Genomic DNA, 22,566 nt, shown 5'->3' on the forward strand with positions numbered 1-22,566 from the left:
AAGAGCTGGATGAGTCAGGTTTGAAACAATACCACCCAGACCTTTTATTTAATATTAAGTAATTTAATCAAGATACACAGGACCACACTTGGCCCTTATTCACATTGATGTTTTGTCCAGACACCCGCTGATGGGAAATGGTACCAAATCACGTTTCTGTTCTGAGGATGCCTTGTTGAAATGGCTCCAGCAGAGGCAGGTTCAGGCTGGGAACTAAAGCTCTTCCTACTTTATGGCCATAATGATCCACGTTGCACTGTCACTTCCTTACTGGAGACTTCATTTCAACCAATGTGTTGGTCATTCTTTAACAACTCACGATATTCCTGTCCCATAGAACTGCACAATAGGTGGTACCAAATCAAGTCCCAGTCTCTGACAGTGTGACAGACTGCATCCACAGCGTGGCTTCTCCAGTGCTGGGGCGACATGCTGAGTGCCCCAGTTCATGCTGACTCACCTGAAAGGGAAGGAACAAAGGATGTTTGAACTACAGAACACAGAAATCCACAGACAGAAAGCCTGTTGGACCCCGCTGATGTAAGGCCTCTTAAATTTGAAACCCATAATCTGCCTTATCTAAGCTGCATTATCCAATGCTGGAAGTCCATACTGAATCAGTGTCTATCATTTCTATTTTGTGAAGACAGGCCAGGAGAAAATGTGACCCAAGAGACGTTTGGTGAGGATAAAGACAAGAAAAAGGTGGGGGCACCTCTGTCAGTAGGTCTGTGCTTTCTACAGCTGCTGCTGTGGGGCGCCTGTTGAGGAGATCAGAACCTTTGGAGACCTGCTGGGTAAAGCAGGGAGAAGAGCTGGGATTGAGGCTATACCTTTAGGCATCAACCATGTAACCATCCATGCTTCACATGGGTACTGGTCAACGTGCAAAATATATCATACCAACAACAATTGGCTGTTCTGTAAAACTGAGGCTGTATATAAGCAGTGAATCCAGCTTCCTACCTTTGTGGCATCTGAACTTTTTTCTTCTTTCATTAAAACTCACCGCGTCACTGTATGGGAGACGCACAGGATGGGCTGACTCTGGGTATGTTTGTACCAGTTCTGCCACCAGTTTCTTGCTTTCTTGTGAGCCTTCCTCTGATCCTGGATGTGTGCCAATTTGCCATTATTTTCTAATGTGGTGAAACTGCCCATCAGCTTAATAGAGCTACTGGTGCAGAGTTTGGGAAAGAAGCACTTTCTAGATGACTGAAACTCTGCAATAAAGATTCACATTAAGCATTAAGGAAAAGCTAACTTCATAAATGTCTTGAGGCCTTTCTATGAAGCTTCAGTATTCTGTTAGTAGAAGTTATTTACATAAAGAAAGAGTCACTGTGTCAAATTTCAGTATAGTTTAATAAAAACCAATTTCCACATGGGCTAACTCTGGTTCCAGATAAGATGGAGTCTACGCACTTCTCCTTATTCCCCCAAAAAAGTATAAATAAAATCTCCAAACGTGATATATAAAACAAAGACAAAAACTTAAAGGGTGGGGAAAAGAAGGCAGACTGACTAGGGATCTTGGGAATTGAGGAAAAACATAGCTGTGAGTTCCCTGGGCTTTCTTTTTGCTTCCTCTATATCCTGGAATGGCCACTGAAGAAGCCAGCAGGCCAGAAGTGCCAATGGTCACAGACCAAAAAGCCCCAAGAAAAGCCTGTTATCTCTAGCCAAAGGGCAGGTAAAGGGTCAGCCTAGAAAGAGAAACAATGCACCACAGAAAAAAAAAAAAACTCCTTCCTCATTAGCAGAGGCCTAGTGGGAAGCCAGGACTTCTGGACTACCATCCCCACCTGGCAGGATAACCAGGTGATGCGCCCCTTTCTCCACTAGTGCAGTGTCAGTGGAGGCCTGCTAAGATAGAAGATTCAATAAAAATCAGAGATTCATAACATATGATCAACTGTATCCCAAATGTGCAGGATACAATGAAAATTACTTATCAAACCAAAAACCAGGGAAATTTCAACTTGAATGAGAAAAAAAAGCTGACGGATACCAACACTGAAACAACACAGATACTGAAATTATCTGAAAAGGATTTCAAGCAGCTGTCATAAAAATGCTTCAATTAGCAATTATGAACACACTCGAAACAAAAGAAAAATAGAAATTCTTGGCAAAGAAATATAAAATAACAAATGGAAATTTTAGGAATTTAAATTTAAAAAGCTCACTGGATTGGGGCCAGCCCCGTGGCCGAGTGGTTAAGTTTGCATGCTCTGCTTTGGTGGCCCAGGGTTTCACTGGTTTGGATACTGGGTGCAGACCCAGCACTGCTCATCAAGCTATGCTGAAGTGGCATCCCACATAGCAGAACTAGAAGGACCTACAACTAGAATATACAACATGTACTCGGGGGCTCTGGGGAGAAGAAGGGAAAAAAGAAAAAAGATTGGCAATAGATGTTAGCTCAGGGCCAATCTTAAAAAAAAAACCTCACTGGATGGGCTCAATAGCAGAATAAAGATGACAAAATAAAGAGAATTAGTGAATCTGAAAACAGAACTATAGAAATTACCCAGTCTGAAGAGAGAGAAAATGGAATGAAAAAAGATGAACAAACCTCAGGGACCTGTGGTACTACAAGAAATGGTCTACTGTTCATTTCATCAGAGTTCTGGAAAGAGAGGGAAAAAGGATTGAGGCTGAAAAAGTACTTGGATAACTATGGCTGAATATTTCCCAAATTTGGCAAAAGATATAAACCTACAGGCTCAGGAAGCTGAGCAAACCCCACACAAAAATCCAAAGAAATCTACACCAGATAAAGCATAATCAAACTTCAGGAAGACAAAACAGCAAGGGAATTTGTTGCCAGCAGAACTGCTGTAAAAGAACTCTGCTAAAGGAAGTTCTTCCAACAGAAAGGAAATGACAAAAGAAGGAAACTTGAAGCATCACGAATAAAGAAAGAACAGAGAGAATAAAATGGAAGTAAATTTAATAGACTATTCTCGAGTTTGAAAAATTATGTTTGATAGTTGAGGCAAAAATTATAACAATGTATGATGTGGTTCTCAATGTATATGAGAAAATATTGTATGAGAATTAAATTATAAAAGGGACAGGATAAAGGAACCTAAATGGAGATAAGGTTTCTATACGGCACTTAAGGTTGTAAAATGTGGAGACCAGTAGGTTGTGATTAGTTACATATGTATAATCTAAAGAAATCACTAAAATAAGCATACAAAGATATACACTTAAAAATACTCCAATAAATCAAAACGAAATTCTAAAAAATGTTCAAGTAACCCATAGGAAGGCAAGAAAACGCAAAGAGGGGAACAAAAAGCAGAAGGAACAAACAGAAAGAGAGTTTTAAAACTAGTAAATGTAAGCCCTATGATATCAATAATTACATTAAATATAAATGGTCTAAATACACAAATGCACAAAAAGAGACCAGCAGAATGGATTTAAAAGCATGACCCAACTCTATGCTGTCTACAAGAAATTCATTTCAAATATGATATAGAGAGGTTGAAAGTAAAAGGATAAAAAAGATACATACATACAAACATTATATGTACATACAAACAAAAAAGGAAGAGTGGTTGTATTCATATCAGATAAAATAGACTTTGGAGCAAAGAAAATTGCCAGGGACAGAGAAAGACATTACATAATGGTAAAAGTCCAACCCACCAACAAAACATAGCAATCCTAAATGTGTATGTATGCATCAAGCAACAGAACTTTAAATTTCTTGAAGCAAAAACTGAAAGAATAGAAAGGAGAAATACACGTCTACATTTATAGTTGGAAACTTCAATACTTCTCTCAACAACTGATAGAATTACTAGACAGAAAATCAACAATGATGTAGAAGAACTGAAAAGCAGCATCAACCAAATAAGACTGAACTGAGATTTATAGAACACTCCACCTAATAACATAGAAACACATTCTTTTTAAGTATACATGGAACATTCACAGCATAGACCATATCTCAGTTCATAAAAAAAAAACCCAAACAAATTTAAAAGAATTGAAATAATATAGAGTGTATTCTCTAACCATGATGGAATCAAACTAGAAATCAATAATAGAAAGATAGCAGGAAATTCCCCACACTCTTAGAAATTAAAAAACACACTTCTAATTAATCTATTGGAAATTTAATAAAATATATTGAATGAAAATGAAAATGCAACATATCAAAATTTGTGAGACACAGCTAATGCAGTGCTGAGAGAGAAATTTATAGTATTAGATGCTTACATTAGAAAAGAGGAAAAGTCTCAAATCAATAATCTAAGCACCCACCTCAAGAAACTAGAGGAAGATCAAAATAAACACAAATCAAGCAGAAAGGAATAATTAAGAGCAGAAATCAGTAAAATTGGAAACAGGAAAACAATAGAGAAAATCAATGAAACAAACGGCTGATTCTTTGAAAAGATTAAAAATTTGATAAACTTCTATCAAGACTAACAATAAAAAAGAGAAGATACAAATTAGTAATATCAGCAATGAAATAGGGGATCTCACTACAGACCCCTACAGACATTAAAAGGATAAAAAAAATGCTAAGAACAGTTCTATTTGCATAAATTTGACCATTTAGATGAAATGGACCAATTCCTAAAAAAACACAAACTACTATAATTTACCCAATATGAAATAATTTTTTTTCCTGCTTTATCTCCCCAAATTCCCCCGGTACATAGTTGTATATCTTCGTTGCAGGTCCTTCTAGCTGTGGCATGCAGGATGCCACCTCAAAGTGGCCCAATGAGCGGTGCCATGTCTGTGCCCAGGATCCAAACCAGCGAAACCCTGGGCCGCTGCAGCGAAGCGCGCGAACTTAGCCACTCAGCCACAGGGCCGGCCCCTGAAATAGATAATTTAAAAAGTCATACAACTACTAAAAAATTGAATTAATCATTCAAAGACTCCTGAAAAAATCTCCAGGCCCAGGTACTTTCAATGGAGAATTCTCCCAAACATTTAAAGTAGAATTAACACCAATTCTACACAATCTCTTCCATAAAATTATAAGGCCACTATTACTCTGATACTAAAGCCAGACAAAGTACAAAAAAAGAAAACTACTGATCAATATCTCTCATGAGTTTAGCTGCAAAAATCCTCGAGCTAGCCCTGATGACCTAGTGGTTAAAGTTGGGCACACTACGCTTTGGCAGCTCGGCTTTGGTTCCTGGGCGTGTAACCATACTACTTGTCTGTCAGTAGCCATCCTGTGGCAGCAGCTCACATAGAAGAACTAGAAGGACCTACAACTAGAATGTACAACTATGTACTGGGGCTTTGCGGAGGGAAAAAAAGAGAAGATTGGCAACAGATGTTAGCTCAGGGTGAATCTTTCCCAGCAAAAAACAAAAAAACGAAACAAAACAAAAAACAAAGTAATTACTAACAAAAATGAAAAATAAGCGATTAAACCAAACTTCTAAAAAATCCTCAACAAAGTATTAGAAAATCAAATTCAACAATATATGAAAAGATTTCTATATATCACGACTAAGTGAGATTTATTCCAGGATACAAGGCTGGCTCAATATTCAATAATCAATCCAGGTAATCCACCATATTAACAAGCTAAGGAAGAAAAAAACCACATGATCGTATCAGTTGATGCAGAAAAGGTGTTTGTCAAAATTTAACACCCATTCAAGATAAAAATTCTCAGCAAACTAGTAATAGAAACTTTCTTAACTTGATTTAAAAAATCTACATAAACCTACATCTAACTGCATTTTTTATGGTGAAAGACTGAATTCTTTCTCCCTAAGATTGGGAAGAAGGCAAAACTGTCTGCACTCATCATTCTTAGTCAACATAGTACTAGAAGTCCTAGCCAACGAAATAAGGCAAGAAAAGGAAATAAAAGCCATACTAATTGGAAAGGATGAAATAAAACTGTCCCTATTTGTACATGATATTATATACATAAAAAATCCCAAGGAATGTACAAAAACACTCCTAGAACTGATAAGTGAATTCAGCAAGTTTGCAGGATACAAGATCAATATTAAAAAATCAATTTTATTTACATACACTAGAAATGAACATCTTGAAACCAAATTTTAAAACGTGTACTATTTACAATCACTCAAATTAAATACTTAGGTATACATCTAACAAAACAAGTAAAGGACTTGTATGCTAAAAACTACAAAACACCAATCAAAGAAATCAAACGATCTAAATCAACAGACATAATTTTGTTCACAGATCGGAAGACTCAACATAGTAAAGATGTCAATTTTCCCCAAATGGATCTATAGGTTTAACACAATTACTATCAAATTCCATCGATGCCTTTTGTAGATATAGACAAGCTTATTCAAAAATTTACATGGAAAGGCAAAGAAACTAGAATAGCTAAAACTTCTTTGGAAAGGAATAAAGTAGAAATAATCATTCCATTAAATATTAAGCTACATCTAACTATATTAATCAAAACAGTGTGGTATTGGTGGAGGGACAGAGTTATAGACCTATGGAGCAGAAAAAGCCAATAAACAGAGATACACATGTGTATGGCTAACTGATTTTTGACAAAAGTGTAAAAGCAATTCATTGAAGGAAGGATAATATTTTCAGTGAATGGTGCTAGGGCAGTTAGACATCAACAGACCAAAAAATAAACCATGACCCAAACCTCACACTTCATAGAAAAATTAACTCAGGATGAATCATAGAATTAAATGTAGATAACAGACAAATTTATCCTAAAATTTATAAGGAAAAGCAAAATAAAAAAATATAAAACTTTATAAGAAAATATAGGAGAAAATCTTCAGGATCCTAGGGCTAGGCAGAGTTCTTAAACATGACATCAAATGCACAGTCCACAAAAGAAAAAACTGATAAATTGGACTTCATCAGAATTTTAAAACTTTTGCCAGAGATCTTGTTAAGAGGATGAAAAGACAAGCTATAGAGTGGGAGAAATTATTTGCAACCACATATCTGACAAAGGGTTCTTATCTAGAATAAATAAATAACTCTCAAAATTCAACAGTGAAAAACAATCCACTTAGGAAATGTGCAAGACACCTGAACTGACATTTCATCAAAGAGGAGATATGGATGGCAAATAAGCTCATGAAAAGATGTTCAACATCACTAGCCATTAGGACAATGCAAACGAAAACTACGATGACATGCCAATACAGACCTATTAGAACAGCTAGAATACAACATAGTGACAATACCAAATGCCGGTGAGGCTGCACAGAAATTTGATCTCTCAGACATTGCTGGTGGGAATGTAAAATGGTACAGCCACTCTGAAAAACAGTTTGGTAGTTTCCTATAAAGTAAATATATATTTACCACACAATCCAGCAATTGCACTCCTGGGCATTCATCCTAGAGAAATGAAATTTTATGTCCATACAAAAACCTACACACAAATATTCATAGCAGCTTTATTTGTAATAGTCAAAAACCGGAAACAATCCAAACGTCCTTTGATGGGTGAATGGTTAAACAAAGTGTGGTACATCTATACCATGGAATACTACTCAGCAATAAAAAGGAATGAACTCTTGATACACGTGACAACCTGGATGAATCTCCAGAGAATTATAAATGAAAACAGACAATCTCAAAAGGTTACACAAAATAAAACAATTATAGAGATGGAGTTAGTGTTCACCAGGGAAAAGAGTGGGAAGGGGTGGGGTATGTGACTATAGAGGGGTAGCACGAGAGAGTCTCTCTGTGCTGATGGAACGGTTCTGTATCTTGATTGTGGTGATTTTTACACATATCTATATGTAATAAAATTACACAGATCTATACACACACAAACACACAAAATGAGTGCATGTAAAAAGTTGAAAACTGCGTAAGGTCTGTAAATTGTGCCAATGTCAATTTCCTGGTGTTGATATTGATCTACATCTAAGATGTGACTGGGAAAAGCTGGATGAAGGGTCCTCTCTGTACTGTTTTTGCAACATCTTATGAGTCTATATAATTATTTCAAAATAAAAAGTTTTCCTCTGTCACTATATCTTTGTGCAATGTGTTCAGCTCTCCACCTGCGTTGTTTTAAAGATCCAGAAACAACCTGGCAGTAACTCAGGGTGGTTTTCTGTCAATGACTAACCAAGTGCTACATGATGCCTGGTCACATCCCATGTCCCGACAAATCTTTATGGAGATCTACAAGCCCAACCTCTGGACCCATAAGCACTCTTTAAATCCTTTTATTAAAAATCTTTAAATTTTTTTTTAATCTACCTGAAAAGCTGCTTGTCATTCACGTCAAATTATTTATCAAATCACTGGCAGTACAAGGAGGGAGGAGAGGAGAGACAGGAAAGATCCATTCCTGCCTCTGGGGTGTCTGAAGAACCGTTCCAAAGTCCTGCTCATCCAGGCTGGGCAGCCCGCAGTGACGGGCAGCAACCTCACAGGCCCTTTCTTTCTTCGCACTAGAAATGGCTTCTCATCCTCCCATTATGGTCTCTAGTTCCTGAATGTCGCTGAACCAGAGCCCAGATGCTCATATACCTTCCAGTTCTGACTTAGGCCTCCTTGGGGCCTGTAGCCCCCAAGTAGACCCTTACAGACTATAAGGTAATTTCCTATCATTTTTCATTATTTTTGGTCGTTTAAAACATAAACACGTCCATGAATTCTTAGTGTGATGTTCTCCCAAATTCTTAAGCCCAGGATGTTAGATAGAGGATTAAGAATTTAATTCACTCTAGACCCCACTCTTAATACTGTGGGGCCCTATTCCTTTGTATTCGACTTCATGTGCATATTTAAAACTGAACACTCAGTTTATCAGCCAGCTCCAGTGCAAAGTAGCTAGCTTTGCCATTTTTTTCTAGCTGCTAGATGTTTGACAATGAAGAATTGATTTTAAGCTACTAAACTTCTTGGTTAAAACTATTTCCGCTTACCCAGAGTCCGGGGAGAATGAGCACGTTTGCCACGGCCCAGACCACCTGAAACGAGTGTAGGCCCTCCTGGTCGTTCCTAAGTCGAAACTATTTAAAGACCTGTCCTATATGATAACAGAAAATAGATAATAAAAAACTGTTTTAGTGTAATTAATTTCCAGAATTATAGACATTTTTGTATATCCTTGTTTTGTGAAGCATGTATAAAAGGTTTTTTACTATGTGGCATTGAAGTGGGAAGTCATTCCTTAGTACTCAAATAATTCACAAATTTGTTTGCACTTTTTAAAAACAAATTGTTTACTGAAAGTTTCAAGGTCATAGTCCAACGAGTGTATTTCATCTCCTTTGCCACAGTCCCCCTGGGTATTCAAATAACCAGCCGGGCCCGAGATGCAGCTGGCAGACCTACTAACAGCCTCACCCCACCGAAGGGCAGCTCCGTGCCACTTACGGAGCCTGCACTGTGCAGCCTGCAGTCGGCTTGGCTGAGGCTCCTCGGGCCGCGAGGGAACAACTCAGGAAGACACTCTGAGCATTTGAACCATACTTTTTTCAACCTTCGAAGCTAGGATGCGGCAGCCGGAAGAAGCAACTTCCTGCTGGCTTTAAAATTTGAGAACAGAAGATTCAACCAGATGAACGTGCTCTGCCTCTCAGTGGCCTTCCTGTCCCATTCAAGGCAGGTACGAGGCCTGGGCCTCCCAAGTGGATCTGGGAACTTGCCTGGGCACCTCGCTTCTCTCCTTGAATTGCACTTGTAGATTTTTCCCCTGCCCTTCTCTTTCCTTCAAGTTTTTCTTGCTTTCACCTCCGGAGGGACGCGCCTGTCCCTGCCCACTCACTTGTGCCAGGTGAGGTGCCCTGGATTCACCACCCAAAGCTGCTCCCCAGATGCTAAAAGTTGGTGCCGGGACTCAGTACTCAGGCTGAGGGAGCTGAGATTTCCGGGTATTCAGCGGCTCCCGTTAGCACGGGTGAATTGCTTTCCAGCCTATTGTAACGGCCTTCCTCCTGGACCTACTCCAGAACAAATGGGCTGAGGACCGGGTCAGCCTCCTGCTCAGTGGCGACGTGTTCTTGTGGGGTCTTCTCCCAATATGCGACCTGTCACCACCTTCTGTGGATGATGTTGCCATTTAAGCTGATCTGCTAACCTGGGTTAAGCTTTCTTAACCTTCCTGTTTTCATCTCAAATCAGCGAAATGCAGTGCCAAGGAAAACGGAAATGACTGACAGTGTTTATGACAACAGGACAACAGAGCCATTAAGTTTTTTTTTTAAGGGAGCTGCTTAAGGATAATGTTAACATAATACTTGAAATACCAGCAATGTCAACGTGCGAGCACTCCCTCACTGGGACTCCAAAGCACAATGTAATAGAAAACATTTCGTTTGCTAATATAACCGCACCTCCCCCAAAGAGCCTAGAAATATACTTTAAAACAGCATATATGCTATAAATCATTTCCAGACTTTCAATCGGAAAAATGAAGTGACAGTGGCAGGGGGTGCGAGTATACTTGTACTAGTCAATAATCGTTTCAGTCTGATTTAACACCTGAAACAACCCTTGATTTAGGTGAAAGCAGCGACTGAGTAAGAAAAAACACCACAAACAAAATTCTTGCCCGGGGAGGAGCGGGAGAAACCAGGGGAGGAGCCACTTGCCTGGACCCGGGCAGCCCTCCTCCCTGCTCCCTGCCCACAGCGGGGAAGAGGACCCACCTCTCTGCTCTGGAACTCAGAGCATCGCCTCAGGCCATGTGAGTCATTAGTCAAGCCCCAGAGTCAGCCCGTGTGAGAGTTAAATGGCACTTATAGTTCCCCAATAGAATAGAATAAAATAACACATTTCCAGTTTGATCATACCCACCCCTCAGCTAAAAATGTCCCCACCGGGGCCAGCCCGGTGGCGCAACGGTTACGTTCACACGTTCTGCTTCTGGGCGGCCCGGGGTTCGCGGGTTTGGATCCCGGGTGTGGACATGGCACCACTTGGCAAAGCCATGCTGTGGTAGGCGTCCCACATATAAAGTAGAGGAAGATGGGCACGATGTTAGCTCAGGGCCAGGCTTCCTCAGCAAAAAGAGGAGGACTGGCAGTAGTTAACTCAGGGCTAATCTTCTTCAAAAGAATAAAAAAAATAAAAAGTGTCTCCAGGTTTTGAGCTCACTTTACAACAAAATGAATGCGCTCCAAACCGGTATTCATAAAACTTGGGAACAGCTGAGTTTGCATGGTTGACTTTTGTTTTTTCCTCTCATTGAGCTCCTCCGAGATGTAATTTTAATTGGCATACATAATTGCTTTTGTCAGTAAAGTCGTTCCCAGCTCAAATAAAGGAACTGAGTCAGTGTTCTATAATATATATTTGACCGCCCACCTGCAGGTGTTTGTCATCCACCAAGTGGGGGTGGTGGGGGTTGGGGAGGGCACCAGGCTGGGAAGTGACCTGAGCTTGGACCTGCCATTCAGGTTGTCCTTTGGCCCCCGCAGGGGCTATCAGTCAATGGAGTGGCTGAAGGGGGGGGGCACTGGGGCTGCCTCTGATTAGCTCTAGGGTTCACAGTACAGAGTCTGCGCAGCAGCCCAACTAGCCCGTCACTTCAAGATTCTCTCCCTGCAGAGCGAGGCACTGTGTCTGGCCCGCCCTATCCTAGGCCTGTCCACAGTCCGGTGGGAATAACACGGCCCCATGGCCGAGAGCAGGTTCCTGTCGGCACAGGACATTGGAACGTGTACCAGTTCTCCCCCCACCCCCGCCCCGGGCCCACAGGATTGCCAAAACTATTTCTCTTCCTCTTTGACCGTTAAGAAATAAAAATAAAATAATCTAAATTTAAAAGGCATTCAATGATGCTGGGAGTTTTGTTACTCTTTGGGGGGGGGGGTGTGTGTGTTTATTTTCAGCCAACCATCTCCTTTTTGTGAAATAGTCTCCTTTTAGATTCCCAGCTGTGGGCGAGGCGGGGAGTGCACAGACAGGCAACAGAGTGTAACGTTTTTGTTGTTTGCAGAACCTGAAAAATGTGTTGTTTTCCTTTATTACATCTGTGTTGGTGATAGCCTTTATTAGAGCAAGAGACAGTATCTGCTTTTATTGCTTCTGAAATGTGTATATTTAACATTGTCAGCTCCAGGCTGTGTGAAAGGAAGTCCTATTTTTAAAACATTATTTTGACTGTAGTATTTTTTGCTTACTGTTCCCATAACCTCTCTGAGGCAGTAATGAGTCCTTTTTGATAAAGTCTGGTCTCAGACGTGGGGAAAGTGACCTCCAAGCTCTGGGACATCGGCCCCTGCTGTTCACCCTATCTGTATGTACACACGGACTGCTTCTCTCCGCCTCCCGGTCCACGCTGGGGCTGCTCATGACCTTCCTCAGTTCACTCCCTTGACAAAGGAACTCACAGTCTCGAGCCCCTGCCCCCGCCCTATACCCTACAAATGTTTCTGTAATGTTCCCCTTCAGACTTTCAGTTAGGCTGGTTTCTCTGCTTCCAGCCTGCTGGCTACCATGTCCGAATGATCTGAATGATCTGAATCATCTCTCCCAGCCGTCCCTCTGGGCATTCGGATTTCAGGCCAGATTTGAGGCTTCTTGCTGGCAGGGCTCAGAGACTGCCCTGCATCCTCACGACTCTCCCCCTGCGCCTTCTGGGGCTCCTTTTAACACTCCCGCCTGAGGGTAACAACAGAAAGGGCTTCCAATTCATGAATGAGAACATGTCTACCTCAGGGGCTATTTTCAGAGTGGGACCCCACTGCAAGCTCCTGGCTGCTCACGTCCATTTCAGGACAAGGGAATCTGCTCGCTCCGGACACGAGCATCATTGAAGTCAAACCTGGTGCTGGGCTCTCACAGCCTCTTGACCCCCTAATTTAAAAATATTCACTATCAGCTGATGCTCCAATTTCTTCTCAGCATCCAGCACGACGGTCTTTAACGTGAACAGGGCCAGCTGCAGAAAATGTCAGCCCTGCGGCTGGCTTGGTGCCTGTGGGCCGAGGGGCAGGGAGCACAGCTGAAGGATTCCAATTCTCATGAAGACATCACTGAGCTCTGCAACTTCTCCCCAATTGAAACTGCTTCCTGTTCGGCTCCCAAACAGTCCTCCACTTCCTTGTGTACTTGAACTCGGGCCAGAGCTGTTTCTTAGTCCCTACTGTTCTTATTCTGCACTGTACCTAGGCAGAAATGTTTCTTTCAATAGAGCAAGCTCCTTCGGTTCCGCTACGAAGCAAGAGGACGAGGAGCCAGGAGACCTCCCCGAGAGAGAGGGTCATTTTTGGTCACCTTGCTTCAACTGGAACGTTAGACACAAAAAAGCAAGGCCAGTTTAGCTTTGTTAGTGCCATTCTTCTCCATGCTGCTCATGCTGAGCGCAGGCTGAGAAGAAGCATACTGAGGAATTTTAAGCCAGCTGCTTATAAATGTTTTTTAAAAGCAGCACTCCCAACTATTTATATTACATTTGTATTCATGGGAAGAAAATCTCTGCCCAGACTAAAAAAACCTCTTTGAAAACCCTCTGAATCCTGCCTCAACCACTGCAAATGGGCACTTCTGCCCTCCGCCTGCCCGGACTACAGAGGGCTCTCAGGAGCAGAGAGAGAAGGTGTGAAGGGTTAAACCTTATTTCAAAGCAGCCTCATTTCCCCAGTGCTAGCGTCCCGAAATAGGTGAGGTTCAAGTCAACAGATACGATCCACTACCACAGTACCGGAAGAAGGCCACCTTAAAAAGATGCTTGGTCAAACCTGACGGCACGTGTAAGTGTGGTTTTATAAAGGGATGATAATTTTTACTTCAAAACGTATCCAGTCCTTGAAACGAATCACAGAAACGACACTTTCCAAATACACGTAGGCTGCAGGAGGGCTAAGAAGCATCCTGATTACCACCACCTGAAGCGTGAGGCAGTCATCACTCCGTGAGATGGCTGTACGGCCAGAGGGGGCCAGGGTCCTGGGAGAATGGATTTTCCCGATCATCAGATTAACCAAGATGAAAAAATTAGATAAAATCCACGTTGTAGAAAGTCTAGGAAACAGACACTCCATGCAACAGCTGGTGGGAGTGAAAGTTGGTGCAACTTTGAAGAACTTTACCTCTCAAACTGTGAAAGCATATACCTTTGCTACCTAAGGTCGCCATACTAGAGAAATTCTTCTCACAGATATACCTACATGTATGCAAAGGACACTATTAAAAATGTAGTGATGAAATGTGGGGACTAGCTAAATATGTTACAATGCATGCCTACAATGAAATACTATACAGCCGTTAAAAAGAAGAAGATATGGCAAGTTTTTTTTTTTTAGGTTTCATTAGTTTTACTTCTGTAACCTTTAAATCATACCTCACAAATTAGATTTTGTCACAAGTGGATTTAGTGGAAGCAGAGGAATCAAGTTCACTATTTTCTGAAACACTGACAACAAAAGGGAAGGGGACAATTACTTAGAAAAGATGATTCACAGAAGACCACCAGAAAACTCTCTAAACAAAAACTAAATAATCATTCAGTTTAGTTCTAATGGGTAAAGGATTTTGTTACAATTAGGAGGTGCTATTAAATGTCTTGCTTAAGTCCATAAATCTTTCCCTAAATTTTCCTTTGCTAAGGGATAAATGGATGAAGTCAGCAGCCCTTTAGGACCTAGCAGGCTGTTGGAACATTCCATAGAAAAAACAGAAAATATTTTGTCACGATGGTAACAATCAGCGGCCAATATTCTCAGACTTTCTAATTACCAAAAGCATATACAATTTTAATTTTGAAAAACAAGGCAATTTTATAAAATCAAGCTTTAGGATTGAAAGGCACCCCGCTTTATTAACAGGCACAGAGATACTGAAAAATAGTCCCTAAAAATCTCACTAAATAGTTGTGGGCCAGGATGGGTGGAGAGGAGGAGAGGAGGCTGCAAGTGGTGGACATGCTCCACGGGCATGTTCTCGCCATCGCCCAACTTCAAGTGTTTGTCCAAGATAGTGGTTCTCTCATCATGTAGGATCGGGAACTTGTGAATTCTCTCCACCATCTTCAAAGGCACATTTTTGATAATCTCATCTTTGCCATCAGGTTTCCTGGTAGCAGAAATCCAGTACAGCAAAGCGCTGCTGGTGCCCAAGAATGGTGGGAATGTAAATTGGTGCAGCCACTATGGAAAATAGTTTTGGAGGTTCCTCCAAAAATGAAACGTAGAACTACCACATGATCCAGCTATTCCATGCCTGGGTATTTATCTGAAGGAAATGAAAACACTAATTCAAAAAGCTATCTGTACCCCCATGTTCACTGCAGCATTATTTACAACAGCCAAGACATGGAAGCAACCTAAGTGTCCATCAACGGATGAATGGATAAAGGAGATGTGGTATATATATAAGAGAATATTATTCAGCCATAAAAAGGAACAGAATCTTGACATTTGCAACAATATGGATGGACCTTGAGGGCATTATGCTAAGTGAAATAAGTCAACAAAGACAAATACCGTATGACCTCACTTATATGTGGAATCTAAACAAACAAACCAAAAAACCCCAAACTCAGACATACAGAGAATGGATTGGTGGTTGCCAGAGGTGGGGGATGGGAGGTGGGCAAAATGGGTGAAGGGGGTCAAAAGGTACCAACTTCCAGTTATAAAATACATAAGTCATGGGGATGTAACGTACAGCATGGTGACTACGGTTAATAATACTGTAGTGCATATTTGAAAGTTGCTAAGAGAGTAGCTCCTAAAAGTTCTCATCACGAGAAAAAAAAATTGTAACTACACGTGGTAATGGATGTTAACTAGACTTACTGTGGTGATCATTTTGCAATACATATAAACATCGGATTGTTATGTTGTACGCCTGAAATTAATATAATGTTATGTCAATTATATCTCAATGTAAAAAATTTTAAGAAATTAAAAAAAATATTTAGCCACAAAAAAGCCTATGTATTTCTATTTGAATCTGCATAACACATTTCTAGACATATATCACGAGAAATGTACTAGTTGCTTCTAGGAAGCAACATTGGCAGGTATTTTATATCCTTTTATACTGTTGAACTCTTTTCACCACGTGCTTATATTATTTCTAAAAATTTAAAAAACACTAGTTTCAAAATAGAAAGCATCTGATTTTAGTCCTCCGGCTGTGTTATCCTTGACAATTACGCAACCTCTCTGAGCTTGTCTCACCATCATAAAATGGGGGATATTATGTACCTCATAAAGCTAAGATGAGGACTAACTCAGACAACATGCATTAAGCAAGTAACACAGTGCACAAAATAGCCACCCAACAAATGCCATCTCCCCTTCTCGCCAAGAAACCTTGGGAATCCTCTTAATTCAACCTCCTTTTCTTATTGGTAAGAAGACTAAGGCCAAAAAGGTTTAGTGACTTGCCCAAGGTCAAGCTTGTACTAACTAGGGGAGCCAGGCCTCGATGCCTGGGTTCCTGTGCCCTTACATGAAAACTGATTTCAGGGCCAGCCTTGGTGGCCTAGTGATTAAGTTTGGCATGCTCCACTTCAGCGGCTCAGGTTTGGTTCCTGGGTGCAGACCTACACCACTTATCTGTTAGTGGCCATGCTGTGGCAGCAGCTCACATAAAAAGAAAAAAAGAGGGAGACTGGCAACAGATGTTAGCTTAGGGCGAATCTTCCTCAGCAAAAAAAAAAAAAAAAAAATCTGATTTCATACGAGCCAAGGAATGATTCTGTTACTACCTTATGGTCACACCTCACTTTGCAGGACCGGCCTCCTCCTCCACTGCCTCACTCACCAGACTTGATGAGTCTTGATTTTTCCTAAATGCCAAATCCACCATCAACTGGGGGGGTCTTGCCTGGGAAGGCAGCCCCAAGGGGGAGCTCCAAGAACGTCTGGATCAGAGGCAGCACTAACCTCACAAGGGGGCAATAAAGATGGATGTGTGGATGTGTTTTAAAAAATCGCTTGCACCTTACTGCAGCCTTGGCACTCAGGTACCTATCTATGTGTAAACACACACCCCCCACACACATACACCATCCCAACTTCCAGCCCTCTGGTCTGAACACAGCACCCACATTCACTTACGATTGGGAGTTTAAACAAATTTTGTTGAATGAGAAACTCTATGTAGGAACAATGTTTAACAAATGCCCCCTCTTTAGCAGTCTGTGCTTAAGCCAGAGGTTCTCCTTTCAGTGATATTTATACATAAGCCATTTGGGGCACAGTATCCTGGTTAAAATGGAAGGACTTTCAAAATGCTTTGTTAGGGGGATTTGGTGATGGCTGGTCATTTCTTTTTCTTTTTGGATGATTTTCTTCAAAAGAAAGCTTTCCGATGGTTGCGGCTAAGGTTACAGTGCGCTTACCTCCTTTCCTAATTTCATTCAAAGCGTCCATCTATCTTGTCAAGAACAAAAACCAAGGTGTCTTAAACGCCTATAGGAATGATATCTTGGCTCCTACCAAGGGCAGAGGGCAAAGGGAGCCACGCCGAAAAGGATAAGACAGCGCGTCGGAACAGTGGGGGACGGTGTGCATTGACAAATTATTAGATAAGGAGCTTCGACAGCAAAGCATTGGAAGGAATGCGAGAGAGTGATAAACGGAGCCGTGAATCATTAAGACGTTTTCCCTTTCCGTATTCACGCCCTGCATCTGCTTGGAACTTCACAGCTCCAAGTTCTTTCACGTAAATCACAGTTCGCTGCTCATCAACAGCCTGTGAGTCCCCCTCCTGATCTTGTTCCAGTGGCAACAGCCGGCCCCGGGGATGAATCATGACTGGTCCAAGTAGGTGGTTCTCAACGTTGACCATACAATACAGTCACCTGGGGAGCTTTGCAAACATCCCAACGCTGCGACCCCACCCCAGACCAATTAAATCACACTCTCTGGGGGTGGAACTCATGTACTGACATTTAAAAAAAGCTCCTCAGGTGCATGCAATGTTCAGCCAGGGCTGGGAATCACTGGTCAAAGCCAAGCATGACGATCCCATTCCTTTTTGCCAATTACCGGGCTAGCGCAGGCCACGTGACCCAGTTCTAGCCAATGAGACACGGAGGGAGGTGGGCTGGGGTAGAGGTTCTGGGAAAGGTTTTATAACCAGATTGAAGGCCAGACATATGAGTGGAAACTCCTCCACCCCTTGCTCACTAACCAGCTTCCTTCCTTTGTGTGTTTTGACAACCCGGTGTAGTTGTTCGAGGAGGCTTGTCCCTGAGGCTACCCTCTTGTGACAGTGGGAAGATAAGCTGGTGAATGAAAGCCAAAAAGATGGAAAAGACCTGGGTCCTTGCTGACTTGGTTCAGGGTGTTGCAGTCCCCACCTAGCCCTGAAAGAAGTGCACTGACCCCCTCCCGCTAAATCCTGGCTGTCAGGTACGGACCATCCAGAAGTTACTCAAGTTAGTTCACGTGTAGCCCCTGAGCCAAGAGCGTGCTCAGGTGCCCCATGCGAAGAACAGCCGTGAGGAGGACGGCTGTAGGGTCCCCGGCTTCCCTGTGTAGGCGCTGTCTGCAGCTCAGGGATATCTTATTGATTTGTTCAGTGGTTGGAACATATTAGTAATAAAGCTAAGTGTGTTTCCCACCCCAGACTAGCCTCTAAGCCTGGCTGGGGTGCCAAAGGTACTGCCAGAGGGTGCTAAGGGGGGCCAGGTAAGGGCGTGTTATAACGGAGAAATTCTGAGCTTCAGGGTCTAACACCAATGCTGCTCCACCCTCACCAGCCCACGTGTGACTTTGGGCAAATTACTTGACTTCTCTGAGTCTCAGATTCCTCATCTGTAAAATTGATAATATGTCAAAATAATGATATATGTACAAAGCCTAATGCCATGCACGACACACGAGGATCCACCCCCTGCCCCTGCCTAGAGTGCGACAGACTTTTGGAAACTCATCAGCGGGTCAGTAATGGTGTCTTTCTAGGAACCAGCAATACAAGCACTTTAATAAACCCGCTGGTTGGTGGTGACATGGTAAGTGCCCAACAATTCCAGCAGAAATTTGGGAGGAAGGGCTCAGTCACCAAAGCATGGAAGAGTCTAAAGTCTGCTCCCAGACGTCCCTGCAGCCCTGCAAAGGAAGCCCCATTGCCTTCCAAACAGCAGCACCGGTGTCTTGCCCCATAGCCACGGTCACCCACACAGACTAACTTCCTGGAGGATGACGACCATGTCCTCTAACCCTCCTCTCTATTCTCTTTCTTGCTTCACCTCAGTCAGTGCTCAGTAGATGCCAGTACAAATGAAGGGGGAAAAGGGAAAAGTTTCTGGGAGATTGTCAGTTCTTCAAGTCATAAAATGCTGCAGCATTTGTCCCAAAGAGGCGTTCCCTCAGGCCTTTGAAGGAGGTTAGGGACCATTATGTTACTTACATCTGTAAATACAGGATTAGCAGATGAAAGGATGTTTTTGTTAAGATGTGACAAGTCACCCCGCGCCTTACCTTCCTTCACGCTGGAAAGCAGGAAAGAACACAGACTTCCTAGCAATTACAGAAACTGACCAAGAAAACCACTTGATCACTGGGAGAAAAATCAGTCAGCTTCCGAAATCACTCTGAAAGCCTGGCTCTACTAACAACAACAAAATCCATCTTCATTAACATCTTCGACTTTGTCCTCAGAGCTTCGGCCCAGGGGAATACTGAATTACAGTATAAAATAATGAATAGAAACTTTAGTCACTTCCGCCCTCCCGGCTCTGCTTTTCCTCCTCCTCTGGACTGCACAGTGCAGAAGGCTGCGCCCTTCCAACCCACACAGTTTGGGGAAATGCATTCCCATGCCACTAACTAGACTCCTAAGGTCAGTATCATGCAAAACAAACAATTCCCTCAGCCCAGCGTACAAGCCAGACACGGGCCCAGACACTGAACGCATTTTGAGATCATTTAAGCCCCATTTTGGCGTCTTAGGATATATGCTTCACAGAGAAAGAACAAAAAAAAAATTGGGGGGGATGTCTTTTCACCACAGCCAAAGTTGCCACTGCCAATCTAAGGTTCCAGCTCTCAAACGGATGGGGCGGAGTGGGGGAAGCCCCAAGGTCTTGTCGGGACTAGAGGAAGCTGACCAGGCAGCTTTTGTGACCTGATGTGAACGGGATATGGTCATATATCCTGCAAACGCCAGCCTTTTTGGGGGGTGGGGGGAGACGCCACGTGAGCCAGGGGAAAGCAAAGTTCATTCTACACCACTAGACCAGAGCCTGAGACACAGACGTGTAAAAACTGTTGCGAGAGAGGCCTGGCTATGCATTGTATGCTTGGTAACTCAGAAGGAAAGCCCCAGAGTCTGCGCGTCAGAGAGGCAGAGAAGAAATACGAAACAGATTAGAGGTAGGTAGGATAAGGGTCAATAACTTTCAACCAAGCCCTGCTTTTGGCTTTCTCCATGCCCGCAACCACGGCTGCAGAAAGTTTCCCCACAAAACACATTGGAGTCAAGATAAAGGCACCATCATCAACCTCAAATGGTCCCCGAAATCCTATACCTTTCATGTCAATTCCCAAATTCAAGTTTCATTATGACTTTCAAACCTTCTATACTCTCTCCAGACTTCTGACATCCCTCTTGCCTCTCCCGCCCGCATCGTTCTCAACAGATGACCCTACCTCCTACTCCATAGAGGGGCCTGGGAGCGAGAAGATCTGGGTTCCGCCTCAGCCATACTTAACCTCTCTCGTCTCCAGGTCCTCCTCTGACCAGGCAGGTGGCTAAGCTGGAGATCCTGATGACTCTCCCAAATTCTACCAGCAGCACTTTCCCACCTGCTCAGATCTATTCTGGACAGGGTGAGTTCTAGGACAGCATCCCCCCCATGCCCCTGCAGGCTGGTCCAAGCTCCCCGAAGACCCTTCCCTGTCTCCACTTTGCCGGGAGCCACCTTACCCGGATCCGCCCCGGGGTCGCGGGTCGGGGCTACGTGGCGCCGTCGGCCTCCGTCTCCAGTGGCGTCTCCTCGTCCACGGGCGGCTCGGCGTCGCCCTCCTCTCCGCTGCGAGGATAGGACAGCAGACGCATGGCTGGAGCACAGGCGGCCTCCACCTGGCGCACCTGCTCTCGGCTCAGGCGCTCGCGCCAGGCGTGCACGGCCTCGCGGGCGTCCCGCGCCGACAAGTGGAAGGGCCGGTCGGCGCCGTAGGCCGCGCCGCGCGTCATGTTGAGCGCGAAGGCGTCGAGCGCGGCGAGCGCGCGCAGCCCGGCGAAACGCAGCAGGCGGCGCAGCTGGGTGCGCGGCTGCCGCACCAGGTCCTCGTAGCGCAGCCTCAGGTAGCGGCGCCGCAGCCAGGCGGGCGCGCCGCGCGCGAAGAGCAGGTCGCGCAGCCAGGCTTCGCAGATCACCTCGAGCGCACCGGTCAGAAAGAAGTCGGCGCGCGGCGCGGCGGGTAGCGCGCGGGACGGGCCCCCGGGGCGGGCGCCCACGCCGTGCGCCAGCAGCACCCGGTGGAAGCGGTCGCCCCTCTGGCGGGTGCGCAGCACCTGGATGCTCTCGCGCAGCAGCCCCTGCCTAGACTTGAGGCGCGAGTTGTGCACAGCCCGCGGGTCGCGGAAAAGCTGCACCACCTTCAGGTTGAGGCCGGGGTCACGCAGCAGGGGCACCAGCACGCCCAGGTCGAGGAGGCGCACGTCCTTGATGACCACCACCGGGTACTTGCGGCACTCAGCCTCCAGGGCGCGCAGAGCCACCGGTGGGCAGCTGCGCTCGCAGGCGGCGTCCTCGACGAGGCCTACCTCGGCGCGGGCACGGGGCGCGCCAGGACACAGCGGTGGCGAGCAGATGACCTTGTTGGTCCGCCAGCGAAAGAGGGCGGCCGTGGTGAGATTGGCTGCATCCGAGGCGCGCGCGGCGGGGTCCCCCGGCGGCGCGTACAGCCGCAGCACCGAGAAGTCGCAGCGGAAGAGCGAGCGCAGCATGTCGCGCAGCGCGCCCTGCAGGCTCTCGGCGTCGCCCGGATACAGCGCCTGCCATAGATGCCACATGGGTTCGTACAAGTAGAAAACGTCCGGGTGCTGATTAAAGAGCTCGCCCAGGAACGACGAGCCAGTGCGCCAGGTGGCATGCACATAGATGTGCTGCTTCTCGCGAGACACCGCCTCCCCGACGGCGCCGCTGAGGTTGCCCGGGGACCTGGGGGACTGGCCCGCGCCCCCCTCAGCGGCGGCCCGCGCCTCCGCGCCCTGCTCGCGCTCCCCCGCCGCCGCCGCCTCCAGGCTCCATACTCCCAGGCTGCGCTGCAGGCCCCGGCAGTGCCCGGCGTCCTTGTCCCTGTCGCGGCCGCCGTCCAGTACGGAGGGGACGAGCAGCAGCACCAGCGTGTACAGCACCAACAGCAGCGCGAACTTGCAGTACTCCCGGCGCCGCCGCCGCCGGCCCTTCATCGTTCACTGACCCCCCAGAGCTGGGGTGGGGTGGGGCGCCCGTCCTCTCCCCTTCCTCACAAGTCCCGTCCCGAGTCCGCTCCTCCGGCCTCTTCGGGCCCCGCTGCGCCGGGAGGAGCGGAGCCACCGGGGCTGTGCATCCACAAGGGGAAACTTGGGAGGCGGCGGTGCTAGTGGCGGCGCCCCTGCCCTCTCTCGGCTCAGCCGCTGGAGAGCCGCCTATTGGCGGGCTTGGCAGCCGCCCGCCCCGCCTTC

General features: G+C 44.9%; 1 protein-coding gene across 1 annotated transcript; it reads right to left on the reverse strand.

The window, feature by feature from the left end:
• Window positions 1-19: 19 nt before the first annotated feature.
• On the reverse strand, window positions 20-22,451 carry CHST7 (carbohydrate sulfotransferase 7). Its single transcript, XM_044763425.2, has 2 exons — window positions 20,821-22,451; window positions 20-460 (listed from the first exon to the last, which is right to left on the reverse strand). Exon 1 carries the CDS (start codon window positions 22,309-22,311, stop codon window positions 20,851-20,853), a length of 1,461 nt encoding a protein of 486 aa, XP_044619360.1. The 5' UTR covers window positions 22,312-22,451; the 3' UTR covers window positions 20-460; window positions 20,821-20,850.
• Between the last annotated feature and the right edge of the window lie 115 nt (window positions 22,452-22,566).

Source organism: Equus asinus, chromosome X, assembly GCF_041296235.1.
Source record: "Equus asinus isolate D_3611 breed Donkey chromosome X, EquAss-T2T_v2, whole genome shotgun sequence".
Classification (NCBI taxonomy): Eukaryota; Metazoa; Chordata; class Mammalia; order Perissodactyla; family Equidae; genus Equus; species Equus asinus.